At 41.0% G+C, this 17,254-nt stretch overlaps 1 protein-coding gene across 1 annotated transcript in view; it reads right to left on the minus strand.

Annotated features, from left to right (window-relative positions):
• Window positions 1-17,254, minus strand: part of svopa (SV2 related protein a) — a 112,864-nt gene that overhangs the window by 42,513 nt on the left and 53,097 nt on the right. Inside the window, exons 4-9 of the mRNA XM_060907619.1 lie at window positions 6,395-6,493; window positions 4,341-4,412; window positions 3,357-3,481; window positions 1,057-1,120; window positions 789-914; window positions 553-681 (exon numbers count right to left, since the gene is read on the minus strand). Of these exons, the coding sequence (XP_060763602.1) occupies window positions 553-681; window positions 789-914; window positions 1,057-1,120; window positions 3,357-3,481; window positions 4,341-4,412; window positions 6,395-6,493 (615 nt within the window). The remainder of the gene's footprint in view (window positions 1-552; window positions 682-788; window positions 915-1,056; window positions 1,121-3,356; window positions 3,482-4,340; window positions 4,413-6,394; window positions 6,494-17,254) is intronic.

Here is a 17,254-nt window from a genome sequence, read left to right on the forward strand (position 1 = left end):
AGGATGGAATGAATGTAAGTGAATAGAAATGAATATGGCAGAATAATATAGAATAACAGAACAGTATAGAATTGAACATGACAAAGAAATATGAAATTGAACATGATAGAATTTTTAAAAATGACAAAATGATGGAATGAATATGAATAGAATATGGCAGAACAGTATAGAATGACAGAACAGAATTGAACATGACAAAGAAATATACAATCGAACATGGCAGAAGAGAATAGAATATGATAAAAAATGACAAAAGGAAGGAATGAATAGAAATTAATATGGCAGAACAGTATAGAATTATGACAACAGAACTGAATATGACAAAGAAATGTACACTCGAACATGACAGAACAGAATAGAATTGAATATGATAAAAAATGACAAAAGGATGGAATGAATGTGAGTGAATGAAAATGAATATGGCAGAACAGAACTAAATATGACAGATGTATAGAATTGAACATGACAAAGAAATATAGAATTGAACATGATAGAACAGTATAGAATTGAATATGACAGAATACTTGATTTTTGATTTCTTTATTTAGCTACCTGGCGTGCCACGATGAGTTTGCCCAGTGGCATGGGGACTTTGTTCTCTGTAGCGATGCGTTTGAGTGTGTTTAGAGCTTTCTCTTGGTTTCCGGACAGAACGTCATAGCGGGCACTTTCAGGAAGCCACTGCAGATTACACACACACACACACACACACACACACACACACTAAATAAGGTGCCTGCTGTAGTCCTGATGGTGTGAGTTTTTAGCAGCGCAGTATCAGAACATACAAAGCAGAGGATGGCAAAGATCAAGAGTGGGATTGTGGACAGAGCGAGTAGCCAACGCCATCCCAACGTCGGCATGACCAGGATTGCCAACAGCACCTCAAACACCGTGCCCAGGGCCCAGAACACCTGAACACACACACAAGAACAGAGGTCCAAAAGTCTGAGTCATCAAGTATGAAGACAGCAATTAACGCTAATTAATTATATACACAAGTGTCCTAATGGGACCAATACAGTGTCAGCCTCAAGGCAATATAAAATGTGACACCTCAATGAGCAGAATGCATGTAGCTCTGGAGCGCATGGGCAGAAACTCAGCATACAGTGTCACTCTGGAAAAGAGAGAAAGATAAGTTATCTTGCTGTAAAAATCATCATGCACTGCAAAAATACAAAAATTAAACATGCCGTATGTAAGATTGAAATGTTTTCAAATATTTCCACTTCTACAACCCCGTTTACAAAAGGGTTTGGACGCTGTGTGAAATCTAAAGGAAAAACATGATTGTGAGGATTTGCAAATCATGGAAAACTTCTGAAAAATCAAACTGCGAAATTCATTCATTCATTCATTCATCTCTAGCCGCTTTATCCTTCTACAGGGTCGCAGGCAAGCTGGAGCCTATCCCAGCTGACTACGGGCGAAAGGCGGGGTACACCCTGGACAAGTCGCCAGGTCATCACAGGGCTGACACATAGACACAGACAACCATTCACACTCACATTCACACCTACGGTCAATTTAGAGTCACCAGTTAACCTAACCTGCATGTCTTTGGACTGTGGGGGAAACCGGAGCACCCGGAGGAAACCCACGCAGACACGGGGAGAACATGCAAACTCCGCACAGAAAGGCCCTCGCCGGCCCCGGGGCTCGAACCCAGGACCTTCTTGCTGTGAGGCGACAGCGCTAACCACTACACCACCGTGCCACCCCAAACTGCGAAATTAGTTGGTTTTATTTTTTAAATATATGCTCATTTTGAATTTGATGCCAGCAAAACGTTTCAAAAAAACATTATGACGGAATCACCTGGTGGAACATCTCACAACTAATTACAGTAATTGGCAACAGGTCAGTAACACCTTTGGGTATAAAAATAGCATCCCAGAGAGGTGGAGTCTCTCAGAATTAAAGCTGGGGAGGGATTCACTGCTCTGTGAAAGACTGCATGGGCAAACTGAATTCAGTGAGAGCAGTTTCAAGCAATTTGGATTGAATTTTCACCTGAGATGTGTATTTACCGTATAGGGTTGTTTCAAGTAGATGTGATGCAACACAGTGGTCAATATACCCCTGACCAAACTTTTTTGAAACATGTTGCTGGCATCAAATTCAAAACGAGCATATACTTTTTGAAAAACAATGAAATCTCAGTTTCAACGTTTGATATGTCGTCTTTGTACTATTTTCAGTGAAATATAGAGTTTCCACGATTTGCAAATTATCACATTCTGTTTTTGTTTATATTTTACACAGCGTCCCAACTTTTTTGGAAATGGAGTTGTACAAATAGCTTCTCCTTATTCCAGCTTGCATTATTTCAAGTCTACAAAAAAAAGAAAAAAAAAGTCAGATGCACAGCATTCACTACTGTAAGGGAAAAGTGTGTTCACATTGAATAAAAACAGTAGTAATGTAAGTCCATAATGCATAGAGAACAAAACTGTATCATAAAATAAAGATGCAACAACAACCTGAAAACATATTTCGCAAATTATATACAAACAGGAAATTCAGACAGATTTTAGTTTCATATATAAGGAATAAAACAACTGAGGGCATGATGTTATAACAAAATCATCTTTAGTTATTATTATTCATGAACATAATATACTTTTTAACCATTTGTCGTTGCATTTAATGTTGCGAATGCAAAGCTAGTTTGTACCCATCATCCCTTATGCAGCTATAAGCAATCAGGCTTTCACCAGTCTCTCTTTTATTCTGTTATCTGATGTTAATAATGTAAAAGATTCTTTCCTGTAATTGAAAAACTGATACTGGAGACTCCTTATTTATCATTTATAAATGATACATACATAAATGTTTCCTTACAGAAAACATCACAATAACGTCAATTAAATGAGTTTATTTCTTACATAGCATTTTTTAAAATTGTTTATTATTTGCTGTAGATGCTGTGGAGCATACAAGCATATTCATATAAACCTGTGAATGACTTGGCAGGTGGAGCTACAGTCAGAGCTGCTGTTATAGAAAACAGCTTCGAATTTTCAGATCAGAGAATTCAATACATTATGATATCTGTTTGAATAAAGCAAACACTGTGAGCAGACTCAGACTTTTGAACCCATCTGTAAAGCAGAAGAACGGCCACACAGATGGCACAGTGCAGCAGCTCCCACCATCAAAATAAGTTGCTTTAAAAAAAAAAGTTTTGCTCCAAATGTGTTCATTTTGCCAATTCTCACCCACGAGCTACCAATCAGAGAGGGTGAGGGCTAGCATGTGTTTCCTCTGAGACGCACAGAGACACTAGTCGCTGCATCACATCACTCCTGTAAATACTGTGTTTGGACATCATGACTGTGATGGAAACGTACGACTGAGGAGCTCCTCCAATACCGAAACCAACCAGAGCTCGGAGGAACAAAATCCAGCTGTAAATAGGGGCAAATGCACTGAGGATGCCATAGAACAAAGTCCACAGAACACTCATCTTCAGACCCTGGAAAACACACACACACACACACACACACACACACACACACACACACACACACACACACACCCCATCTATGAAAATTGTGTTTATAAGAAAACTATTATAAACCCATTAATAATTTAATGGCCAGGGCTATAGGGCCAAATTTTGAGCTTTGGGACAAAAACAAAAATTTAGGCTTCTACAATAAAGGCAAACACACACACACACACACACACACACACACACACACACACACACACACACACACACACACAAATATTGTAGAGAAAAAGGCAGCCTAACAAAGTATTTAAACATCTCTTCCACGTTTAGTAGTTTGGTTTTGATGTGAACAGAATTGACAGATGAGCTTGACAGACACTTGATAAATTCTGTTCTTTCTTTCACCAAACTTTCTAACCGATAATGATGTCCTCCACCTCTTTGAAACGAAACAGCTGCCTTTTTGCGTTCTTAAAATTTAACATCACCTTTCTTATATTTTAAGCGTCTGATCATTTTTTCACTCCCGGTTTCCTGAAATAACTGACGACAGCACGGTACAAAATTTCTTTGTCGCTTCAAACCTAGCAGTATGAAACCACTTTGACCACATAACAGGCAGGCTGACAGGAAGGTGGTGAGATGTGAAACTGTCTTTCCAGACTTCAGCTCCATATTAAATTGGCACAAATGCATCAAACAGATAAAGGCAAGAAGAAAAATTTAAAAAACCCACCAAATATTTTGAGGCAACTTAATTCTGTGAATATCACAGAACACTGTACTTGTCTGAGAATCGCTACAAACATCCCTGATGATCTTGATCATTTAAAATTGACAAATTTTTTTTTATTTGAAATATGCCAGTTATACTCACTGTTTTCCGCCCGTATTTATCAGATATGTTCCCCCATAATGAAGAGCTGATCATCATGCCAATAAACACCACCTAGACCAGAGAGAGAGAGAGAGAGAGAGAGAGAGAGAAAGAAATTGTGAATAAAACACAGACAAGACAAAAAGAGCTCAGATTAGAAGAGAAACGAAGAAAAAGTACAGAAACTAGAGAAATAATGAATGAAAGAGTGAAAAAACAGATGTAGAGAAGACAGGAAAACTGACTGGAAATAAAAGAAGGGGAATGAAAAGAAGAATGTACAGACAGAGAAGAAAAAGTAACAAGAGCTGAAGGAGGCAGACAGAGAGGGAAAAAAGTGAGAAAGCTGCCGCTGGAGAAGTATATACAGTTAGGTCCATAAATATTTGGACAGAGGCAACATTTTTCTAATTTTGGTTCTGTACATTACCACAGTGAATTGTGAACAAAACAATTCAGACGGAGTTGAAGTTCAGACTTTCAGCTTTAATTCAGTGGGTTGAACAAAATGATTGCATAAAAATGTGAGGAACTAAAGCATTTTTAAAAACACAATCCCTTCATTTCAGGGGCTCAAAAGTAATTGGACAAATTAAATAACTGTAAATAAAATGTTCATTTCTAATACTTGGTTGAAAACCCTTTGTTGGCAATGACTGCCTGAAGTCTTGAACTCATGGACATCACCAGACGCTGTTTCCCCTCCTTTTTAATGCTCTGCCAGGCCTTTACTGCAGCAGTTTTCAGTTGCTGTTTGTTTGTGGGTCTTTCTGTCTGAAGTTTAGTCTTTAACAAGTGAAATGCATGCTCAATTGGGTTGAGATCAGGTGACTGACTTGGCCATTCAAGAATATTCCACTTCTTTGCTTTAATAAACTCCTGGGTTGCTTTGGCTTTATGTTTTGGGTCATTGTCCATCTGTATTATGAAACGCCGACCAATCAGTTTGGCTGGATTTGAGCACACAGTATGTCTCTGAATACCTCAGAATTCATCCGGCTGCTTCTGTCCTGTGTCACATCATCAGTAAACACTAGTGACCCAATGCCACTGGCAGCCATGCATGCCCAAGCCATCACACTGCCTCCGCCGTGTTTTACAGATGATGTGGTATGCTTTGGATCATGAGCTGTACCACGCCTTCACCATACTTTTTTCTTTCCATCATTCTGGTAGAGGTTGATCTTGGTTTCATCTGTCCAAAGAATGTTCTTCCAGAACTGTGTTGGCTTTTTAGATGTTTTTTTAGCAAAGTCCAATCTAGCCTTTTTATTCTTGAGGTTTATGAGTGGCTCGCACCGTGCAGTGAACCCTCTGTATTTACTTTCATGCAGTCTTCTCTTTATAGTAGATTTGGATATTGATACGCCTACCTCCTGTAGAGTGTTGTTCACTTGGTTGGCTGTTGTGAAGGGGTTTCTCTTCACCATGGAAATTATTCTGCCATCATCCACTACTGTTGTCTTCTGTGAGTGTCCAGGTCTTTTTGCATTGATGAGTTCACCAGTGCTTTCTTTCTTTCTCAGGATGTACCAAACTGTAGATTTTGCCACTCCTAATATTGTAGCAATTTCTCAGATGGTTTTTTTCTGTTTTCGCAGCTTAAGGATGGCTTGTTTCACCTGCATGGAGAGCTCCTTTGACCACATGTTTTCTTCACAGCAAAATCTTCCAAATGCAAGCACCACACCTCAAATCAACTCCAGGCCTTTTATCTGCTTAATTGAGAATGACATAACGAAGGAATTTCCCACACCTGCCCATGAAATAGCCTTTGAGTCAATTGTCCAATTACTTTTGGTCCCTTTAAAAACAGGGTGGCACATGTTAAGGAGCTGAAACTCCTAAACCCTTCATCCAATTTTAATGTGGATATCCTCAAATGAAAGCTGAAAGTCTGGACTTTATGTCCATGTCCATTATATAACTATAACTTGAATATGTTTCAGTAAACAGGTAAAAAAAAACAAAATTTGTGTCAGTGTCCAAATATATATGGACCTAACTGTAAATAGAAGGAAATAAGAGGGCACACACGGGCACCCCAACATTACCGAAGTGAGCAGTGCCACCTCCCAGTTGGGGAGTCTCCACTCACAGTGCAGCTGAGGGGCCAAGATACTGAGGATCATCATCTCCATGGCATCTGCCATCTACACAAAAAAAAAAAAACGCCACATATTACACCCCACTGGATAAACTGTGTGTGAACTGTGTAGATTTTTTCCTCATTTTGATGACCTGTTTGCATAATTACATGAATGAACAGGTCTACTGGTGTTCCTATTAAAGTGGTTCCACTACTTGAACAACTTTTTTTTTTTTTTGTTCCATCTGACCCGTCCCAGTCCTGACCCCCAGTCCATACTTCCCCAGGGCCACTGTGAGTAGTTCAACCATTAAAATATCAATGTGAAATACATACTGCAATGCCACGATTTTGTGTGTTACAGTGCCTTGCAAAAGCATTCATCCCCCGTGGTGTTTGTCCTGTTTTGTTGCATTACAAGCTGGAATTAAAATGGATTTTTGGGGGGTTAGCACCATTTGATTTACACAACATGCCTACCACTTTAAAGGTGCACAATGTTTCTTTTTTATTGTGACACAAACAATAATTAAGATGAAAAAACAGAAATCTGGAGTGTGCATAGGTATTCACACACCCCCCAAAGTCAATACTTTATAGAGCCATCTTTTGCTACAATTACAGCTGCAAGTCTCTTGGGGTATGTCTCTATTAGCTTAGCACATCTAGCCACTGGGATTTTTGCCCATTCCTCAAGGCAAAACTGCTCCAACTCCTTCAAGTTAGATGGGTTGTATTGGTGTACAGCAATCTTCAAGTTATGCCAAAGATTCTCAGTTGGATTGAGGTCTGGGCTTTGATTAGGCCATTCCAAGATATTTAAATGTTTACCTTTAAACCACTCCACTGTAGCTTTAGCAGTATGTTTAGGATCATTGTCCTGCTAGACCGTGAACCTTCGTCCCAGTCTCAAACCTCTGGCTGACTCAAACAGGTTTTCCTCCAGAATTGCCCTGTATTTAGTGCCATCCATCTTTCCTTCAGTCCTGACCAGCTTTCCTGTCCCTGCAGATGAAAAACATCCCCACAGCATGATGCTGCCACCACCATGCTTCATTGTAGGGATGGTGTTCTCAGGGTGTTGGGTTTGCGCCACACATGGCATTTCCTATGATGGCCAAAAAGTTCAATTTTTATCTCATTTGACCACAGAATCTTCTTCCATGTGTTTGGGGAATCTGCCACATGATGTTGGGCAAACTCCAAACGTGTTTTTTTAAGCAATTACTTTTTTCTGGCCACTCTTCCATAAAGCCCCACTCTGTAGAGGTTTAAAGTGGTCTTATGGACAGATACTCCCATCTCCGCTGTGGATCTTAGCAGCTCCTTCAGTGTTATCTTTGGTGTCTTCAAGTTGAATTGAAAATTGACAACATAACCATAGAAAGAGTTTATGAAATAAAATCTCTGGGTGTGATTGTTGATCATAAAGTCTGCTGGAAACCACATATTAATCATGTTAAAGCAAAAATAGCAAAGATTACTGCAATTTTGGGGAAATCAAGACACATTCTGGACTATAAATCACTACATACTCTGTATAATGCACTCATATTTCCATATCTGAGCTACTGTGTGGAGATATGGGGTAATACCTACAAATCTAACCTGCAGCCGTTATGCACATTACAAAAAAGAGCAATAAGAATTGTCAATAATACAGGATATCTTGAGCATACAAACGCATTATTCGTAAAAGCACACACTCTGAAATTCACGGATCTGGTTAAACACAAGACTGCACAAATTATGTATAAAGCAAGACATAACCTTCTTCCGGGTGAGGTACAAAATATGTCTATGGAAAGGCAGGGTGGCTATAACCTGAGAGGGGAAATGAATTTTAAGAGAGTAAATGTTAGAACAACTATGAAAAGTATGTGCTTAACAGTCTGTGGGGTGAAATTGTGGAATGGTCTGGAAAATGCACTCAAAAATAGCACCAACATAAAACTGTTTAAAAAATTATAAAAAACATGTATAAAAACATGTTACTAAAAATATATGAGAATGAGGACAGGCAGACTATATAGGTGGTGACGAAATTGAGAGTAAGTCTGTGACTGGTCTTCTTGTATTTTGTGTATAGCTATAGGTATGTGTATATGTATGTACTGTATATATGTATTGTATGTGTGTATATATGCATAACATAAGTATCTGTATATATGATTTGATTTGGTCGATATTATACCATGTCGGTATGTCTTAGTATGTTGGTATGTTTTCTTTTTTGCTTATTGCTTTTGTTTTCTTTTGTATATATAGTTTATTATGGTGGAAAGTGGCATTTGATTAGCGGTGGTATAGAGGGTTAGGATTGGATAAGTTATTACTTCTTCCTAATCCTTTCTGAACATTGTTATGTTATTGCCTTGTGGCTACGCTATTCTGTTTGTTTATGACGATGTTTTGATCATTGCATTTTTTATTTAAATTTTTTATTTTTATATCTTCTTTATTGTTCAGAATAAAGTAATCAATCAATCAATCGATTTGTTGCGTCTCTGATTAATGCCCTCCTTGCCTGGTCTGTGAGTTTTAGTGGGCAGCCTTCTCTTGTCAGGTTTATAGTGGTGACATATTCTTTCCATTTTGCTATAATGGATTTAATGGTGCTCACTGGGATATTCAAAGTTTGGGATATTTTTTATCACCCAACCCTGATCTATACTTCTCCACAACTTTGTCTCTGACCTGTTTGGAGGCTCCTTGGTTCTCATGTGGCGTGCTTAGTAGTGTTGCAGAGTCAGGGTCCTTCCAGAACAGGTTGATTTATACAGACATCATGTGACAGATCATGTGATGCTTTGATTGCGCACAGGTGGATCTTAATTAACTAATTATGTGACTTCAAGTCAAATCAAGTCAACTTTATTGTCAAATATGCTATACATGCTCGACATACAGCACAGATGAAATTTCAGTCCTCTCTGACCCACGGTGCAAACAGGCAATGCAATAAATAAAAATAGAATAATTGGAATAAACAATATAAACAGTATAAACACTCTAGATAAGAAAGACATAGACTAAACACTCTCTCTCTCTCTCTCTCTCTCTCTCTCTCTCTCTCTATATATATATATATATATATATATATATATATATATATATATATACACACACACACACACACACACACACAAATACATACACATATACACACACACATAAATTGGAGCAAAAGGACATAAAATAAACAGTCAAGGGCACTTGAGGTATAGCAGGTAAACATGAAATAACCAGTATAAACAATAAACTAATAGCTGTTAAGGTGAGGTAGTGCGGAATAGTGCAAATGAGCGAGGTAAAGTGAAATGTGTGTGTGTGTGTGTGTGTGTGTGTGTGTGTGTGTGTGTTGGGGGGGACTGTGAGGGTGGCATGATGTCAGATGCTGAAGGGGGGGCAGGGGGGTGTACGGGCAGAATCTGTGGCAGGGGGCAGAGGGAGGAGGAGGGGCAGAACAGGGAGGGAGTTGCGCCTCCTGACCGCCTGGTGAAAGAAACTGTCCTTGAGCCTGCTGGTTTTGGCCCGGAGACTCCGCAGTCTCCTCCCCGACGGCAGCAGGCTGAAGAGGCTGTGAGATGGGTGGGTGGGGTCACCTGCAATCCTGATGGCTTTGCGGGTGAGGCGGGAGTTACAGATATCCATTAGAGAAGGGAGAGAGACACCAGTGATCCTCTCAGCTGCTCTCACGATCCACTGTAGAGTCTTGCAGCAGGACACGGTGCAGGCGCCGTACCACACGGTGATGCAGCTGGTCAGGATGTTCTCGATGGTGCCTCTGTAGAATGTGTGCATGATGGGGGCCAGGGCTCTTGCTCTCCTCAGTTTGCGGAGGAAGTACAGACGCTGTTGGGCTTTTTTGGCCAGTGATGTGGTGTTGTTGCTCCAGGACAGGTCTTCAGAGATGTGCACACCCAGAAACTTGGTGCTGCTCACCCTCTCCACTAGGGGTGGGTATTGCCAAGGACCTCACGATACGATACGCATCACGATACTTGAGTCACGATACCATACGCATCACGATACTTGAGTCACGATACGATACAATATTGCAATATCAAAATTTTGTGATATATTGCGATATTCTACATAGTTCACTGAAAAATGTAAACTGCATTATGCATCTTAAAATCCGAGTTGTATGTACATCAGATGATAGTGATAATTCATAGGACAAACTGAGTCAAAACAATGTAATTCAAATTATCCATGCCATTTTATTGTAACTATACAAGCACAAGTTACAACATATTTGCAGGAACAACACACTGTCTGGAACACATTGAAAAGTGCAGTGGGCATCTTAGTCTCCCTGAGCACAATTATGAAACAAAGTGCAGTGTGGGTCAGTGTCCACACACTGAAACTGAATTGAAACCTCATTGAATCATGTTTCTTCTGAACTTTGAGTAAATACTCAAAATAAAATGCAGTGTCTCACACACACTAAAATTGAAAATGCAAAATAAAGTGCAACTTCTTGCCTTTGGCCTTAAATGACAAAATTAAGTTCACAGTTACAGTAAGTCACACATCACTGAAGTAGATGGGAGGACTTTGGCGCTGTCCAGTGTAGTTTGCTTCGGGTCGGGTTTCGGTGGCTCCGGCTGAGCTAATATGTCGGGGTGGTGTCGTGCTAAGTAAGTTTGCAAGTTTGTTGTGTTACCTGAATATCTAATTGGAGCGAAACAGGTTTTGCAAAGTGCGTACTCTTTGTCCAGCTCACTGTTTTTTTTCTCCTTTCCTTTGGAATCCAAAGTGCCTCCAAACATCTGCCTTAAAGTTCGGCGGCGTCTCTAGGTTTACGTTAACAGCCATGCTTGCTTGTTTTTTTTCCTCACTGCAACCACCGGGAAAAAAAGAGAAGACGAAGAGTGCCTTGCAGTGAGGTAGCGGCACAGCAACACCTTGCGGAGCGGAGGTGCGGAAGTCGTACTGGATTTACAACCCGTCTGAAACATGATTTATTATTTGAAAAAATATCGATATTCAAATTTTGAGTATCGATATTGAATCGGAAGACAAAGTATCGTGATATATCGCCGTATCGATATTTTTGCCCACCCCTACTCTCCACTGCAGCACCGTCGATAGTTGGTGGAGCATGCTAGGTGTGTGCTCTCCTTAAGTCCACAACAATCTCCTTCGTCTTCTCCACGTTCAGGCAGAGATTGTTGTCCTTGCGCGACATGGCCAAGCGGCTCACCTCACTCCTGTAGATTGTCTCATCGCCATTGTTGATGAGACCCACCACAGTCGTGTCGTCCGCAAACTTAATGAAGAGGGTGGATCTGGATGTTGGTGTGCAGTCGTAGGTCAGCAGAGTGAAGAGGAGGGGGCTCAACACACATCCTTGGGGGCCCCCGTGTTCAATGTGATGGTGCTGGAGGAGTTGCTGCCGACCCGTACAGCCTGTGGTCTCCCCGTCAGGAAGTCCAGCAACCAGTTACACAGGGAGGTTTTGAGTCCCAGCTGGTCCAGTTTATGAATGAGCTGCTGAGGAACGATTGTGTTGAATGCTGAGCTAAAGTCTATGAACAGCATTCTGATGTACGAATCTTTTGTCTCCAGGTGGGTGAGGCTGAGTGGAGGGCAGTGGAGATGGCGTCACTGGTCGAATGGCTGGACTGATATGCAAACTGGAAAGGGTCCAGGGTGGGGGGGAGGGCAGACTTGATATGCCGCATGACTAGCCGCTCAAAGCACTTCATGAGGATGGGAGTGAGTGCGACCGGGCGGTAGTCATTGAAGCAGGAGGGAGACGGCTTCTTTGGGACCGGGATGATGGTGGTGGCTTTGAGGCACGTGGGGACTTATGAAGTGAATTGGTTGGACCAGTTCTTATTTAGGCGTTTCATACGAAAGGAGGTGAATACTTATGCACACTCCAGATTTCTGTTTTTTCATCTTAATTATTGTTTGTGTCACAATAAAAAAGAAACAATGTGCACCTTCAAAGTGGTAGGCATGTTCTCATCTCATCTCATTATCTCTAGCCGCTTTATCCTTCTACAGGGTCACAGGCAAGCTGGAGCCTATCCCAGCTGACTACGGGCGAAAGGCGGGGTACACCCTGGACAAGTCGCCAGGTCATCACAGGGCTGACACATAGACACAGACAACCATTCACACTCACATTCACACCTACGGTCAATTTAGAGTCACCAGTTAACCTAACCTGCATGTCTTTGGACTGTGGGGGAAACCGGAGCACCCGGAGGAAACCCACGCGGACACGGGGAGAACATGCAAACTCCGCACAGAAAGGCCCCCGCCGGCCACGGGGCTCGAACCCAGGACCTTCTTGCTGTGAGGCGACAGCGCTAACCACTACACCACCGTGCCGGGTAGGCATGTTGTGTAAATCAAATGGTGCTAACCCCCCAAAAGTCCATTTTAATTCCAGCTTGTAATGCGACAAAACAGGACAAACACCAAGGGGGATGAATACTTTTGCAAGGCACTGTGTATGCACTAAATAAAAACACCACAATACAACATGACTATACTTGTAGTGTGACACCCTTTTGTGATCTTATTTTTGAACTTTGACCTTACAGGGGTGTCACACGACAATAATTAAGCAATTATGATTTATTGGACTGTAGTCCAATAAATCATAGGTGAGAACAAAAGAAAAAGAAAACGTCATTGTTGTATCGGGGTGCATGGTGAAAAGGGAACATAAGGGGGAACGATGTGTGCTCCGAATAAAGGGCTTTTGCAAATTCTATGTTAAGAAAAGAAGTGAATACATCAGTCTGAACACTACTCTGATGTGTCTATCACTGAAATACATATTCTAAACTGCAACCACATTACCAGTTGGTAAACAGTCTGCTGCAACACTGTTTGCAAATATTAAAGGAAAAATAATCTTCACTGGTGGCAGCACAGTGGTGTAGTGGTTAGCACTGTCGCCTTACAGCAAGAAGGTCCGGGTTCGAGCCCCATGGCCGGCGAGGGCCTTTCTGTGCGGAGTTTGCATGTTCTCCCGTGTCCGCATGGGTTTCCTTCGGGTGCTCCAGTTCCCCCCCCACAGTCCAAAGACATGCAGGTTAGGTTAACTGGTGACTCTAAATTGACCGTAGGTGTGAATGTGAGTGTGAATGGTTGTCTGTGTCTATGTGTCAGCCCTGTGATGACCTGGCGACTTGTCCAGGGTGTACCCCGCCTTTCGCCCGTAGTCAGCTGGGATAGGCTCCAGCTTGCCTGCGACCCTGTAGAACAGGATAAAGCGGCTACAGATAATGAGATGAATGAAATAATCTTCACTGGCATTAAATATTTTTTGTAATCAAAATTGTTAACTTTCTAAGTATAAATTCTTAACTACTTAATTTAAACATGTTGTATGTTGGTCTATTTTCACTTCGGGTCATGGTTTCCTATATTACCCAGAGTGCTGTTCAACTACCTGATAATGATGCTCATGGGAGTTATGGAACTGGGAAATTCCTAACTGTTTCAATTTATGTTTTTTTCCCAGTAGGAAGAAGCCATTTGAACAGCTCTCCAACTCCGATTAACTACTTCTTGGAAAGTTTTTCAAGAACTCCAACTTCAACGTCTCAGAGTTGCGATTCTATGACGTCACTTCAACATGGCGATGCTCAGAGTGAAAAGTAAGAACATGAAAAAAATAACAGCCTGATTTAAGCTTTTTTAAGCAGTCTTTCGAGGTTCTGTTTATATTTAAAATTACTGAAATACCAGGTGATAGTGAAAATACCAAAGCGCAAGGTTTTTTTGAGCAACTGAACTGTTCTTTGTCATTTTCAGCACTATCAACACTGAATTATCACATCCACTTTAAAAACTAAGCACTAATCAAACAACCCTTTGATTCCAGTTTTTATAGACAGCAGTGTTGTAGTCGAGTCACTAAACCTCAAGTCCGAGTCCAGTCTTGAGTCCCCAGTATTGGAAGTCAAGTCCAAGTCCTTAAAAAAAATTTCAAGTTGAGTCCACTATTGATCCGAGTCGAGTCCGAGAACAAGACTCCAACCTCACCATTTGACAGTGGCTGTTTCAGCGCCATTAACATTAGTTTGTTCCTGAACATGACGCATGAACAGGTGAATGTGCATTCTCTGTCAGGGAGTGTGAAGTATTCTGTCAGAGATGGTTGGGAGACGGATGTAAGTGCAGAAGGTGTGTTTATTAATACAAGCGAAGACAGGTAAACAATCCAGAACGGCAGGCAAAATCGTAAAACAGTGAAATAGGCAATAGGTCGAGTGAGGCACAAACAGGCTATCGTAGACTCAGCAGAATCAAAAACAAGAAACAGGAAACCAAGGATTAGGAAACCAAACAAGGAAATAAGGCTTGGTAATGTGTCAGCAATGCAACTCAATACTTCGCAAAGTAAGTGTGTTTTCACAGTTTTTATATAGGCACGCTGATTGGGCCTTAATCCTGTGCAGGTGCGAGCCGTTTACGGCACACGCACAAGAGTCCGCTTGGCGCATGAGCTGTCTGGAGCACGCCCGAGAGTCTATCTGATGCATGCGCCAAGGCACACAGGTGTGACACTCTTGCACGAAATTAATACAAATATTAATGTAGATATAAAATATCTTATGCCAAATTATTATGGCATGTTACAAAAAATAAAGAAAAAATCCAAGTCCTCATCTCCAATTTACGAGTCCGAATACAATTCATGCATGAATCCGAGTCCAAGTCCGAGTCATCAGTGCTCGAGTCCAAGTCCGAGTCACGAGACCTTAAAATAAGGGCACGAGTTGGACTCGAGTACTACAAGCCTGATAGACAGTGAGAAAAGAGGGACACTGAGGACAGGACACAGCCCCTGACTGCACCTCGATTTCCAACTTCAGATGGCTGTGATTGGAAAATTATTTCTGACTTCCCAGTTCTCCTGAATGCAGCATTAGATTGCGCAGCAGTGCTTTACAATCTGATCTAACAGATCAGCTTCCAAAACTTCAACTTTCATGCTAATACCACAGTTAGTGCCATCATGCTTTTCATCTCTTAGATCACTAACTGTGTCATGGAACTGCAGTGCATTTTTAGAACTTTGCATCCAACATCTGCAACAAAAAAGTACTACTTTTAGATTGCTCATTAATTTGACAATAAACAAACATCACTGCTGTTTTTCGGAGCCAACAATGAAACCAGACTGTTATCCTTGATGTTTGCGATCATTTACCGTACAACCCTGATTCCAAAAAAGTTGGGACAAAGTACAAATTGTAAATAAAAACGGAATGCAATAATTTACAAATCTCAAAAACTGATATTGTATTCACAATAGAACATAGACAACATATCAAATGTCGAAAGTGAGACATTTTGAAATTTCATGCCAAATATTGGCTCATTTGAAATTTCATGACAGCAACACATCTCAAAAAAGTTGGGACAGGGGCAATAAGAGGCTGAAAAAGTTAAAGGTACAAAAAAGGAACAGCTGGAGGACCAAATTGCAACTCATTAGGTCAATTGGCAATAGGTCATTAACATGACTGGGTATAAAAAGAGCATCTTGGAGTGGCAGCGGCTCTCAGAAGTAAAGATGGGAAGAGGATCACCAATCCCCCTAATTCTGCGTTGACAAATAGTGACGCAATATCAGAAAGGAGTTTGACAGTGTAAAATTGCAAGGAGTTTGAACTTATCATCATCTACAGTGCATAATATCATCAAAAGATTCAGAGAATCTGGAAGAATCTCTGTGCGTAAGGGTCAAGGCCGGAAAACCATACTGGGTGCCCGTGATCTTCGGGCCCTTAGACAGCACTGCATCACATACAGGCATGCTTCTGTATTGGAAATCACAAAATGGGCTCAGGAATATTTCCAGAGAACATTATCTGTGAACACAATTCACCGTGCCATCCACCGTTGCCAGCTAAAACTCTATAGTTCAAAGAAGAAGCCGTACAGTATCTAAACATGATCCAGAAGCGCAGATGTCTTCTCTGGGCCAAGGCTCATTTAAAATGGACTGTGGCAAAGTGGAAAACTGTTCTGTGGTCAGACGAATCAAAATTTGAAGTTCTTTATGGAAATCAGGGATGCTGTGTCATTCAGACTAAAGAGGAGAAGGACGACCCAAGTTGTTATCAGCGCTCAGTTCAGAAGCCTGCATCTCTGATGGTATGGGGTTGCATTAGTGCATGTGGCATGGGTAGCTTACACATCTGGAAAGACACCATCAATGCTGAAAGGTATATCCAGATTCTAGAGCAACATATGCTCCCATCCAGACGACGTCTCTTTCAGGGAAGACCTTGCATTTTCCAACATGACAATGCCAAACCACATACTGCATCAATTACGGCATCATGGCTGTGTAGAAGAAGGGTCCGGGTACTGAACTGGCCAGCCTGCAGTCCAGATCTTTCATCCATAGAAAACATTTGGCGCATCATAAAACGGAAGATACGACAAAAAAGACCTAAGACAGTTGAGCAACTAGAATCCTACATTAGACAAGTATGGGTCAACATTCCTATCCCTAAACTTGAGCAACTTGTCTCCTCAGTCCCCAGACGTTTACAGACTGTTGTAAAGAGAAAAGGGGATGTCTCACAGTGGTAAACATGGCCTTGTCCCAACTTTTTTGAGATGTGTTGTTGTCATGAAATTTAAAATCACCTAATTTTTCTCTTTAAATGATACATTTTCTCAGTTTAAACATTTGATATGTCATCTATGTTCTATTCTGAATAAAATATGGAATTTTGAAACTTCCACATCATTGCATTCCGTTTTTATTTACAATTTGTACTTTGTCCCAACTTTTTTGGAATCGGGGTTGTACATTGTAAATGCTCTA

This window comes from Neoarius graeffei, chromosome 24 (assembly GCF_027579695.1).
Source record: "Neoarius graeffei isolate fNeoGra1 chromosome 24, fNeoGra1.pri, whole genome shotgun sequence".
NCBI classification, from domain to species: Eukaryota; Metazoa; Chordata; class Actinopteri; order Siluriformes; family Ariidae; genus Neoarius; species Neoarius graeffei.